This window comes from Cygnus atratus, chromosome 1, assembly GCF_013377495.2.
Source record: "Cygnus atratus isolate AKBS03 ecotype Queensland, Australia chromosome 1, CAtr_DNAZoo_HiC_assembly, whole genome shotgun sequence".
Lineage (NCBI taxonomy): Eukaryota > Metazoa > Chordata > Aves > Anseriformes > Anatidae > Cygnus > Cygnus atratus.
This window is the reverse complement of record NC_066362.1, coordinates 97,472,646-97,484,948: the sequence shown is the minus strand read 5'-3', so window position 1 is coordinate 97,484,948 and position 12,303 is coordinate 97,472,646. Positions and strand designations below refer to the sequence as shown.

Genomic DNA, 12,303 nt, shown 5'->3' with positions numbered 1-12,303 from the left:
AACGATACCAAGCAGGGTGCTCTGCCAGTGTCGGTCAGTGAGTCTTGTCCACCGCCTTCCCTGATCCCCAGTTTTTTTCTTCAAGGAAAGCAGCATTAATCCTTGTGAGGGCACTGCAGAGGCTTTCAGCCACCACTGACAAGCAGAGCTGTCCCTTTGTTTTGGGGGAGTGGCAGTTTTTTCTAGTCGGGTGGACATTTCAGAGGCCTTTGGCCACCACAGTTCTTTCTCAGCCTTTCACGGGATGTTTTGCTTGTACATGCCACATTGCACTTTAAGCAAAACCTTTGTGAACAGGATTTTTTATTATATAAGCAGCTGCGGATTTTGCTTGTACTCCAGTATGCTAAATTTTTTGTGATGCTTCCTCAGAATATTCCTAAAAGTGTTTCCATGTTTGTGAGAGGTAGGTCCCTTGTTGTAATAAAAACAAAGAACACACAAAAAGCATCAAAGTTACAGATAGCTGATGTGAGGTGCCTTGGCCAAATGACAGAGTAAATCAGTGAGAGCAACCTGCTTGCCCATGCCTGCTTTCCATTGCTTCCTGTCCTAAGCAACTGCTTCATCCTCCAGGAAGAAGGAAAAAGTTGAAAAACATCTCTTGGGAGGTTTCATGGCCTCCGGAACCATTTGGGAGAGGCTTTTCACAGAGCAAACAGGCCAAATGGATGCATGACCTTGGATCAATGTTTGCTGACACCTGAGTTGTCACCCGACCGACAGCTTGCTGCTAGAGATGCTGTAGGACTATGGAGCTTACGCTACATACCCCTGTTCCCTTCTGTCTCTTTCCTTCACCTCCATAATGCAGACATCAGTCTCAGGGACCTGAAATGTTTTTGCTTGAAGTTCTCTTGTAGCATCTGGGTCAGATGAAGACAGAAGGGAGTACCTTTGGAATGAGAACAACTAAAACCAATACGTTTTCCATAGGAGTCCACTCTGTTTTCCTGGAAAAGAAGTAAGCCCTCGTGCTGCAAGACAGACAACGGTGTAATATTGTACTATTCACATCATATTTAATAACGCGCTAGTACCATTCAATATAAATAAATAACCATTAAAAATTACTTCCTTGACATTCTCTTTCTTCTGTCAATAGTATTTTCTGCAACAGGAAATGTTAGTAATATTCATCGGTTGGTGAACTGGATGAATTTCAGAGAACATGAGTATCAGATACTAATATGCTAGTAAAAACCAGGCACTGGGATGCCTCCTCGAAACACATCGGGCTTGATCTGCAGCTTTATTGCACCTCTCATTCACTTTCCCTGAAGCCTGTAACTCTCATTGCTGCTCCACGCCTGGGCTCTCCCACCAAGCTCTGCTAACAAACAAGCATCTGAGCTGGTGGTGTCTCTTGCTGACCTACCTGTAGCCGATGCACCCAGGCTGGCAGCAGTCTGTGCTGTCCTTAGTCTGCTCTACAGGGAAAGGAATATTTGTGCTGAACCGGTTGAAACATCTGCTAGCCTGGGGTAACAGTTGTGTACATCCACACAAGGTCTTGGCCCTGAAAAATTTAGTGTCTGGCAGAATTTCTTGGTTCACAGAATCCCTTCTCCACAGGGTCAGGCTGGGGCAAGAGTGGAAATGGCATGAAAGAGACAGTCTCAGACAGGCACTGAGCGTACCATATCACTGCAATCCAGGGTCCCAGGGGGAAAAATAGGAGTAATAATTTTGCTTTCTTATGGGGACGTAGCGAGAAGTCATTTCTAAAAGCATGCGTGCTTTGCAATGGGAGCAGACCCTCGCTACAAACATCCACTGGCAGTGCCAAAATCCTGTTTAGGCCCTGCATGAGATAAAGGCCAGGGAATTAATCACCATATCCCCCCCTTTTCATACGGGCAGAAACCCTGCCCATCTTGGAGGGGAAAATGGAAGATCATAAATCATCTCCTTTATTCCCTTGCTCTCTGCTCATGTACTAAAACCACAAAGAAGGGGATGTAATCTTGTTTTAATGGTGTGTGGAATCACTGGGCCCGCCTGCCTGATGGCAGGGACGGGTCAGCAAAGCCCGCTGGAGTGCAAGGCCTGGTTACCTCATGCAGAGGCTGGGACATAAAGCTCTGAGCAAGGCCTGGTTACCTCAGAGGCTGGGACATAAAGCTCTGACAAATGGATAATGAAGTGTCTGCAGAAAGCAGGCTTCCTTCATGCTGTCCACTTCCAATACGCCATACCCTTGCTCTGTAGGGACCTTTCTAGGATCTCGAGACAACACAGTGTTCATAGCCCATTTGGTATCCCTTCGGTGCTGAGATGCTAGCAGAGTGGCCTTGTCATACTAAATGCAGCCCCCCTCTCTCTCTCTTTGCTGCCTATTCTTTGCTTTCTCATGCCTTCCTCCCCACTAGGATGCATCTCGCTCCCTTTGCCCTTCCTGTACTTGAACCCCAGTCCCACAGCAAGATGCCTGGGTGCTAGCTTCCCTGTGAGGGAACACAGACCAACTCTCTCAGATACCCTTCAAAGAGCCCCTTCATGGATGCTTCCCAAGATCCCATGGGGACTATCCGCTGAGTGAGGCACTCCTTTGCACATGTTTTTACCTCGCTATGATTGCTTGGGAGCCAGAAGCTTAGTGCCACCCACGTCTCTTGCATAAAGGAACCACAGTTCCCTTTGCTGTACTCTCCTCCTTGCTGTGTTTCTGATTATTTTGCCAGTTTAAGACACCATTGTAAAGAAACCCCGGAGAGCAAGAAACATATGACATTCAGAAGTGAATGCTAAGCTCTACTGTTCTTCTGTGAGAGTCTGGGGCGAGAGGGGAAATGTTCTTTCTTCATGAACATGTCAGATGATCTAAGTTAAAAAACAAAACCGAACAAGGAATAAGCAGAGAACTGCAGTATAAATAAATCAACAAATAAATGTCTCCTGCCAACCCAGAATTTCTTGGGCAGGGGGTGGTTTGATTGCTCATAATTTCTCCCCCAGCTACGCGATCCTTGATGCAGTTTGAATGCCCGAAGCCTTGTTTATGGCCTGAGTGGAGATGGTTTTCAGGATATGCTCAGAGGGGTTTCTGGGTCAATTCAAGGAATCTTCCTAGAAAAGTCAGAGACACATTTCTCCCCACGCACACACAGTACAAACACTTGTGCTTTTAATCCAGTGCATCCTTCCTTCGGTCCTCATTTGCCACCTGCTCCTTTGTAGGTTGCCTCCACGCAGGCTGTCTTCCTGTTTCATTAAGGGAAATTTCTCTGTTCACAGGGCCAAACATGCCTTTCAGAGTTCAGCTGGAAAACTTGTCACATTTGCTACTTCGCTTGTCATCTACGTGCTCAAGATACATTTCCTGACAATGTCTCCCCACGTTCCCCAACATTCACGCAGGAGATGAGTGCAGGCTCAGGGTTCCTCTTCTCTAAGCACATCTCTCAGCTGCCTCCGCCCCAGAAAGGTGTCTTCCTCTCCGAAGGTTTAGGAAGCAGCTCCGTATATGTGATTTCAGGCTACCAAAGTGACTGAGGGTGCTGCAGCAGGGTTGCAGGCTAGGAACAAAACTTTCAGGCCCACCCATCTTTGCCCCTGCTTTCTGGTCTTTGCAGTGGGACTCTCCACGTGGATGGCCTTTGAGGTACAGTACCTGCCAGAGGAACTTTATCCAGAGGACACCAGGCCTCGGAAATGGGACAGCATTTTCTGAAACAACCTTACATTAGGGCAGTTCAAGTTATCAGCTGAGGTGTAGGCACCAGATCCTTTCTGAATTCCCAAACCCAAAACAAGGTGCTTCAGCACAGCTCCCTCCCCAGTACTGACGGCTAATCTGTGCACATATCTGAGTGTATCCTTCAGAGGGAGGGCCTCTCTCAGGCTAGCTTTGCTTTTAAACTGTTCTTCAAGCATACCTCAGGGCAACAGATTCACATTTGTGCTTTTGTAACAACTCCTGTCCTTAAAACACCGCAGCTCACAACTGCTGTACCGAAGCTCAGGTTTCACAATACGCCATGAGAAATCTTCAAAGGCACCTGCTCCCATCCTGGATTTCAGCCTCTTTGCTGGCACAGCAGAGAATGGAGATCGCATCTAATAAATTTCCTGTTTAATGAATGGTTAAAAACACAAAGCCCACGAGGGAAGGGAGGCACTCCTCTCCCAGACAGGGAACGGGAGCCAGAGCATGAAGTCAAAAGTGAAGAGCTGCAGGATCACAGGGCACCACATCAGCTCTGTCCCTGCTCATTACCACCTTTTGGGCAGTGGGAGCTGATTGACGTGGCTGCGTTTTCTGGGGTGTTTATCATCCTCTGGTGGTGGAGCTGAGCGCTGGGCAGAGCAGGCAGCGTGTGCCACTGCTGTGGTTGCTGACAAACTTCAGGAGCGATCGCTGCCCGCTGCCTCTGTCAAAACAAATACAAGATGAGGTTAGAAAAAGATAGAGGTCTCAGCACCACATCCAGTAGATCAGGGCAGGAGAGGCGTTTCCAAAAGAGCAGTCCCCTGGCACAGGTAAACACTAGGCAGGTATCACCAACCATTTTTTTTCTCAACCACACTACTTATAGCTTCAGGCTGCAGATATGGCGGGGGTGCCGCTTGTTCTATCTGCACTGCAGAGTCAGACACAGACACAGATTTCTAGGTTGGAAGAGACCTCAAGATCATCGAGTCCAACCTCCGACCTAACACTAAGTACTCCACTAAACCATATCGCTAAGCTCTACATCTAAACGTCTTTTAAAGACCTCCAGGGATGGTGACTCCACCACCTCCCTGGGCAGCCCGTTCCAATGCTTAATAACCCTTTCGGTAAAGAAGTACTTCCTAATATCCAACCTAAAACTCCCCTGTCGCAACTTTCGCCCATTCCCCCTCGTCCTGTCACCAGGCACGTGGGAGAACAGACCAACCCCCACCTCACTACAGCCTCCTTTAAGGTAACTGTAGAGAGCGATAAGGTCGCCCCTGAGCCTCCTCTTCTCCAGGCTGAACAAGCCCAGCTCCCTCAGCCGCTCCTCGTAAGACTTGTTCTCCAGACCCCTCACCAGCTTGGTCGCCCTTCTCTGGACTCACTCGAGCACGTCCATGTCCTTCCTGTAGCGAGGGGCCCAAAACTGAACACAGTACTCAAGGTGCGGCCTCACCAGAGCCGAGTACAGGGGGACAATCACTTCCCTAGACCTGCTGGCCACGCTGCTTCTTATACAGGCCAGGATGCTGTTGGCCTTCTTGGCCACCTGAGCACACTGCTGGCTCATATTCAGCCGACTATCAACCAATGCTCCCAGGTCCTTCTCTGCCAGGCAGCTTTCCAACCACTCATCTCCCAGCCTGTAGCTCTGCTTGGGGTTGTTGCGCCCCAGGTGCAGGACCCGGCACTTGGCCTTGTTGAACTTCATACAGTTGACCTCAGCCCATCGCTCCAGCCTATCCAGATCCTCCTGCAGAGCCTTCCTGCCCTCGAGCAGATCGACACACGCACTTAGCTTGGTGTCATCTGCAAACTTACTGAGGGTGCACTGGACGCCTTCATCCAGATCATCGATAAAGATATTAAAGAGGACCGGCCCCAGTACCGAGCCCTGGGGGACACCACTTGTGACCAGCCTCCAACCAGATTTGACTCCATTCACCACAACTCTCTGGGCCCGGCCATCCAGCCAGTTTCTAACCCAGCGAAGCGTATGCCAGTCCAAGCCCCGAGCAGCCAGTTTCTTGAGGAGAATGTTGTGGGGAACGGTGTCAAAAGCCTTACTGAGGTCAAGGTAAACCACATCCACAGCCTTTCCCTCATCCACCAAGCGCGTCACTTTGTCATAGAAGGAGATCAGGTTCGTCAAGCAGGACCTGCCCTTCATAAACCCATGCTGACTGGGCCTGATTGCCTGGTTGCCCTTCAAGTGCTGCATGATGACACTCAAGATAATCTGCTCCATGAGCTTTCCTGGCACTGAGGTCAAACTGACAGGCCTATAGTTCCCCGGGTCTGCCCTCCGGCCCTTCTACTTATAGCTTCAGGCTGCAGATATGGCGGGGGTGCCGCTTGTTCTATCTGCACTGCAGAGTCCTAGTGGGGGGGGATGTTTTATTTATGAATTAGCAAAAGTTTTTGAAGGATTTTTCCCCCCAGTATTTTTTTTTAAAGCAAAGAGAAAGAGGATGAGATCTGAGGATCTCTCTCTGGAAGCTCTGAAATGCAGGTGAACTTCTTTCCCTAATTCCCTATTTCCAAATACCACAAGGCAGCAGGAGTCCTATGCTAAACTGAGTTCTTCTCATTCTGGTGCCTGTAAATGCATGTTAGCAATAAGAATAAGTAGGTTTTATAACACCAGTCTTGAGTGATAGTTTTCAGGGCTTTAACAAAGAAAAAATACTGAGAGAAATTAATTCCCACCTCCTGCTCTCAGAAGCCAGAGTCTGCGTTTCTAGGGACTTCAGTTTCAATACGCAGTCTGCAGGGATGCATGCTGTGAGAGTTTTTGGATCTCACCCATGATCCTCAGTCCCAACACATTTCAGATCCTCCCTAATGGTTCTCAGGGCAGAAAAAAAGCAGAATTTTTAGAGCAGAAAAGCACTTTTAAAAAATAAATGTTGAACTCTTCTTTTTCGTATTGTTGCCTTATGAAAAGACAAACTGTGCCACATGCCTTATTGTCCCCCCTTGATAGACCTGCCCTAATGGAGTTCTCTTCCCTAGACTCACAAACGCTGCCATGGTTCATCTAGACACAGCTAGGAGTGGTGGGAACATAGGCGAGGAAGAAAGTGGACTCCAGCTGGGATAAAATAACTGCTATTCATGCAATACCCACTGAAGCCTGATCTTTGCAGTTTATGTCATCAGCAGGTCCCATCACACTGCATCTGTGGCAATCCAGAGAGCAGGCACACATGCCATGTAAGTGGGCTAACTGGAGATTAGCAGAGCATCAAAACCCACATCAAATAACGTCTGCCTGCCTCATGTCCACAGGCATTAAAGGGGAAAGAGGTCTCTGGGAGGTCTGGAACTTGACTGGCCTCATCTAATCCTTAACAAGGACAAGTTCCCAGGAGGGGAATACAGAAACACTCTCCCTATTGTGTCTAAGAACAGAACATCCTCAGGGGATGAATTTTATCTCTTTTTTTTTTTTAATCCCTCAGCGCTGGCTCATCTAGATCACGTCTGTCAAGGTTCTGAAGCTCAACAACCTCAATAGTAAGAACCTCCAAAACTCAACATAGCTGTCAGCAGACATGTCAATTTAAAACTTTACAGGGGGTGTGGGTGTGGAATCTGATGATTTTGTTTGAGCTGAATCCACTCAGCTCAATCCACTAAGCTTCTCAAGGCAGCACATTCACACCCAAAGCCTTTGGAGGTGTCTCCTGGGGTGGATGCTACCTGCACACTTGGGTCAAAGCAGCTGCCCCAAAGGGCAGATGATGGTGCAGAAAGGATTTGGGTCAAATTCCTTGCTAATGCAAGTGGAAAAGCTCCTCCAAAATCTACAAAGCTGGCCCAGCAGAGACTCTGGCTTGAAGGCAGAGAAGTGATACCCCATACCAGTTAGCTGGAGTCTGAGTATTTATGAGCTGAGTTTAGGCAACTGTAGCTTTAGTCTACTGCAGACCCAGCATGGCTGGGTATGTAAAATGAACCCATTACCGCTAGAAGATTGCACACAAATGCAGGTTAAGAGAGGTGCTGCTGCCTACACATAGGTCTAGCATCATCTTACATTTGCCAAGGTATCTGAAATATTCATGAAAAGCTGGCAGATACGATGGGGTTTGTGCCCTACAGGAGGGCCAGGCAGGATCCCCGTGGTGGCACCAGGTGTCTACGTTTAGGCAGCTGACTCCCACATCTGCATCTGCTGCTGGATGTGCAGGTGCTGGGATTGCTTTGCGCTTTGTATGGCTGTCACTCAGAGATGACGGGATGATGTGGAAACGCTGTATGCAGCTACAAGCAGTGCTCATACCAGATCAGTGCAGAAGCTGAAACGCTCATGACTGCCTGTATAACAGCTGTCAGTTTTGTTTCCCCTGGTAGGGCTGAGCTGAATATTGGGGTCAGGACTGAAAGCAACCGTAGAATATCTTCCAAAGTAGGAGTAAATCATTCAGCATCCTGCTTCCTGCCACAAGTATGAGTCATTCCAGGAAGAGCTGGGTACTCCTGAGTTGGATACCTTTATTTTTTTGTTGTTGTTGTTTTTGTGACTTTTGGGTTAGGAATCTGCCATGGGCAGACAATGAGATCAAAGAGCGTAGCAGCTGACAGAGGAGGACATGGCTCCTCTGAAGCCTGTTCATCATTCTCTATTTCTAAGAAGATATCATTGAACTCATACATTCCTGCCCTCACCTATGGTGGTTGCCATAATCCCTCATCCTCCTGCTTAACTTTGCTCTGTGGACCACGCAGGAGCTTCTAGTGCCTTCAGCATTTCTCCTCAGCAGCAGACATATTCCTAGCTCAGGTAATGTTGGTACTGAGTCCCTCAGACTTTGTGAGAGTCTGTGTAGGTTGCCCTTTGCTGGTTCCTGTTTTCAGACAGTCTGAGTGTCCCATCAACCTTTCCCTGCAGCACCCACACCACGATTGTTCACACAAGATAAAAGTGAAGGTGGAGGTGGTGGGGCCATCGGGGGAAAAAGTCATCTGCAGAACAGTTATCTCATTTCACGTGCTGTAGAACAAATCCCCCACTGAAGGGAGTATGGACCTGGCAGAAATCAGGGAGGAAAGAATTTGGCTTGTCATTACTGAGTGAAACCATGAGATTCTTCTGCCATTTTTCTCTCTGCTCCTATGCAGGCAAAGCTTCTGTGGGGACTGCAAGGAGGCTTGAATGAGTACAGCATGCAGACAGTGAGTAAAGATGAGGATCTTGTGCAAACGGTGACATGATAAGGGAGTTACTGGGACTATCATCTATGCTGTCTTTGAGGAAATAATAGTAAAAATAAGGAAAGACATACAGACTATTTGCCCTGTTAAAAACGATAAAGAGAAGGGTACTCACATCGGGGAGCTGGCTCTCTGCCTACACCTCTACTCTGGGGTCTGTAAATCCACGCTTGCCTTCGTTAACCAGAGTCGGCCTCTCCGTTCTCGTGTGCCAGACCAACACCTAGAGGCAATCACAAAGAGTTCAGGGGCTCTGGATGCCTTGCAAATGCCAAGAGCAATGCATCCATCAGGGGGGAGGATCCTGAGCAACCCAGGGCTCACAGCTGTTGGACGCTTGTGGTTTAAAGGACTTAAGACAGAGCCTGGGGAGGATTCACAGGAGCATGAAACAGTGATGAGGAGGAGAGATCATTTTGGACTGACACCCCACTCAACCCTCTGCCAGTTCTGGGTTTTAGAGAAGTAATCTGGGCACGAATTGTATGGCTGAGGCTTTTTATTAACACAGTTAGAGTGCACAGCACTAACTGTTCCTCAGCGCTCGCTGAGCTTCTCATCTGTAAAGCATTTGGCAGGCTCTGCCCGCCTGCCTTGGCACCGTTCAGAGCTGAGGTGTGCTGGCACAGAAAAGGCACAGTAGAAGATGGATGGGGCATGGCAGGAGGCCATGAAAGAGGCCAGGATTTAGCAAAGGGGATGTATCTTCCAGGTCTCTTGTGATGCTCACCTTTGTGCAGTTGGCTGCTTTGGGCTCCAGCCCGTCCATAGTCACTAAATCCTTCAGCAGACTGGTTTCCTGGTAGCCTCCTTTAACTCCCTCCAGCTTGAAACTGGCTTGAGGCTTCTCCAAGATCAGCTTGATGCTGATGGCAAATCCAGCCATGTCAATAGCAAAGGGCCGGTTAGGGTCAAAGACGGTTTTCCACCCCACCACCTTCCCTGCTGGGCTCACTTTTGGGGATTCGTACCGTAGCCCCCCAACGAAAGCCACGGGCCAGACTGACACCCTCCTTGTGTAGCGCATCTGTGTGCCAGAAGGAAACAGTGTTGTGAGAACGCAACCCTGCGATGCCTGTCCCGGCCCATTAGCACACCATCCTCTGTTTTCTTTGGCACCTGTCCTCCCCCATTGACTTCCTACACAATTGCATAGCTCCAGGCAGCACAAGATCTTGTTCTCCTGTGCTGCTGTTTGAAGAGCTACAGCCTGCAAAGCCACGAGGCTCTGCTCTAGCACTTCCTTCATTATACACCGAACTCACTGCTTCTCAGTGCCCACGTTCAGTCCCTCAGAAAAGGGAAAACCTTTCTGATCTCATCTGAACTTTGATCATTTTTTTTGTAAATGACAAATACAACTTCTACTAGGACTCTACCTCCATATATTATCAACTCCACTCACTCCAACTTTACCCTCATTCAAGTCATCTCCCTCCCTGACTGCTGGATCTCTGTCCTCTCTTACTGCAGCTTTCCCCCACCCCCATTCTTCCATCTGTGGTTACTTCCTAAAAGAGTGTGGTTTTACTGAAATTGCCACAAAGGACCTGGAAAGAAATAAGAAAGGATGAGCTTAACAGAGAGCTAAAAAATTCTGAAAACTGGAAATGTGTTCTGATGCGTAACATGGCATTCTGACTGGTGCGTAACAGTTTGGCTTAAATTGGTGACAAGGGAGTTTACTGAATAATCATTTTTTGTGAGTTTTCAATAGACTTGGCATCTCACAAAAGCCAGGTTTCCATCCGAACTCTGGACAAGCTTCTGTGATCCCAGGGGCACAGATCTGCTGTGGTGGCTGCAACTCGGAGTACGGAAGGGCAGGAAAGGAGAAAAAGTGGATTAGAAAGTCAGTCAGCTTTTCTAATATCCCCTACTCATCACACCCCTCCAAGAGAACTGATTCATGCTTTACCAGAAGTTTATCATCAGTGCTTATTTAAATCATCAGATCTCTTTGAGAAGAGGTGTATATTCTGGGGTACGTATTCTCTGATCCCTCTGAAAACAAACCCAGGAGGCAGTAGTTGGTGTAATGCTGTGTGAATGGCTATTCACATCTGCAGCCCACACCGCAGCAGATGTGCTTTTTGCTTTTTCATCCCTTTAGAGAATGGCTTCTGGGTTGCATAGCTGTAGGCTTGTGTCTGCCCTATACCCAGCTGCCACTGAGTGCAGGGAGATGAGGGCTCCAGGCAGCATGCCACAGCCCTCTTCTCCCATTTAATGCTTACAGTCCACACAGGAGACCCGGCTAAATCCATTTTTATTTCTGTCCCATGTAATTTTACAGCTCTTACCTCTTCAAACAGCTCCAGGCTGTAAGTGTTATCATCGTCGGCAAAATACACTACCCCTTCTGGCGGTGCGGTGTTGCTGAAGCTGTCCCTCAGCCAGTGCAGCCCCAGGTTCCTCTGCAGTGTCCCCCGTGGGGTGTGGGATGGGATCCAGGACAGCCCCAGCTTCAGACTCTTGGGCGTCTCCACATTGAGGTGGGTGAAGTTGAGGCCTGCCTTCTCCAGCAGGTTGGACACCAGGTTGGTCCTCCGGGGCGAGTCCTCCACCACCACCCAGTGCAGGTTCTGCACGTGCAGGAAGGTGTTGGCCAGTCGGGTCAGCTCAGCTTTCTGCACTGGCCGTGTGTAGGTAGGGGTGATGACGAAGATGGTGGGCAGGGTGTCTGACCACGGAGGGGGCCTGGAGTACACATAATTCTGGATGACTTTAGGTGTTGCCCTTATGCTCTGCTGCTGCCGAATGCATGATGGGAGGCCTTCTTCTCTCAGCGCAGAGGTACCATTGAGGAGAGCTTTAGAGGTCGCGTTCTCATCTGTCTCTTCTGGGACAAAAGGAAGGAAGGAAGAAGAAAGAAATTAGAGAGTTAACCACTGCTGAGCTGCCTCCTCTCCAGGGGATGCTGGGGACCTATATTTCTGGAGTCAATGTTCAGCATATCAGCCTCCTCTCCCTGAAGCCAGCCGAAGGTGCATATTTAACACACTTAGGAGAAGTCATCACACTCATCACAACCACAAGCACGGTCACAGCAGAGCTTTTGCACTTACTTCTCAGCAGGCTGAGGTAGCGGGTGGTTGGGTATTGGTGCCACAAGGTTAGGAGAAGAGCCCATGGCAAGGCGATCAGGAGCGTGGTAAGAAGGTTACGTCTCCTCAGCATGCTGCAGAGAACTCCCAATGCCCAGGCATCTCTCTACCTTTCAGAACAGAGAAAAGAGTAAGACCTCTTAATTATCTGTCAAAAAACACTGGGATGCTTAAGTCTACAGGCCAAACTAATAGACTTAAGTTTGGTTTGCTTGGCAGGAGGCATGATAAATGTCGGGCCCTGATCCAGCAAAGCGTTTGGCTAAGTGTAAGTTTACAAGGAGACCCATTAACGTTGCAGGCCTGAACCATTAT

The 12,303-nt window shown here is 48.6% G+C and overlaps 1 protein-coding gene across 1 annotated transcript; it reads right to left on the bottom strand.

Moving 5' to 3' along the window:
* Positions 1-4,282: 4,282 nt before the first annotated feature.
* On the bottom strand, positions 4,283-12,061 carry LOC118245016 (galactosylgalactosylxylosylprotein 3-beta-glucuronosyltransferase 1-like). Its single transcript, XM_035540564.1, has 5 exons — positions 11,950-12,061; positions 11,185-11,723; positions 9,612-9,908; positions 8,997-9,104; positions 4,283-4,373 (listed from the first exon to the last, which is right to left on the bottom strand). Exons 1-4 carry the CDS (start codon positions 12,059-12,061, stop codon positions 9,018-9,020), a joined length of 1,035 nt encoding a protein of 344 aa, XP_035396457.1. The 3' UTR covers positions 4,283-4,373; positions 8,997-9,017.
* Positions 12,062-12,303: the final 242 nt, after the last annotated feature.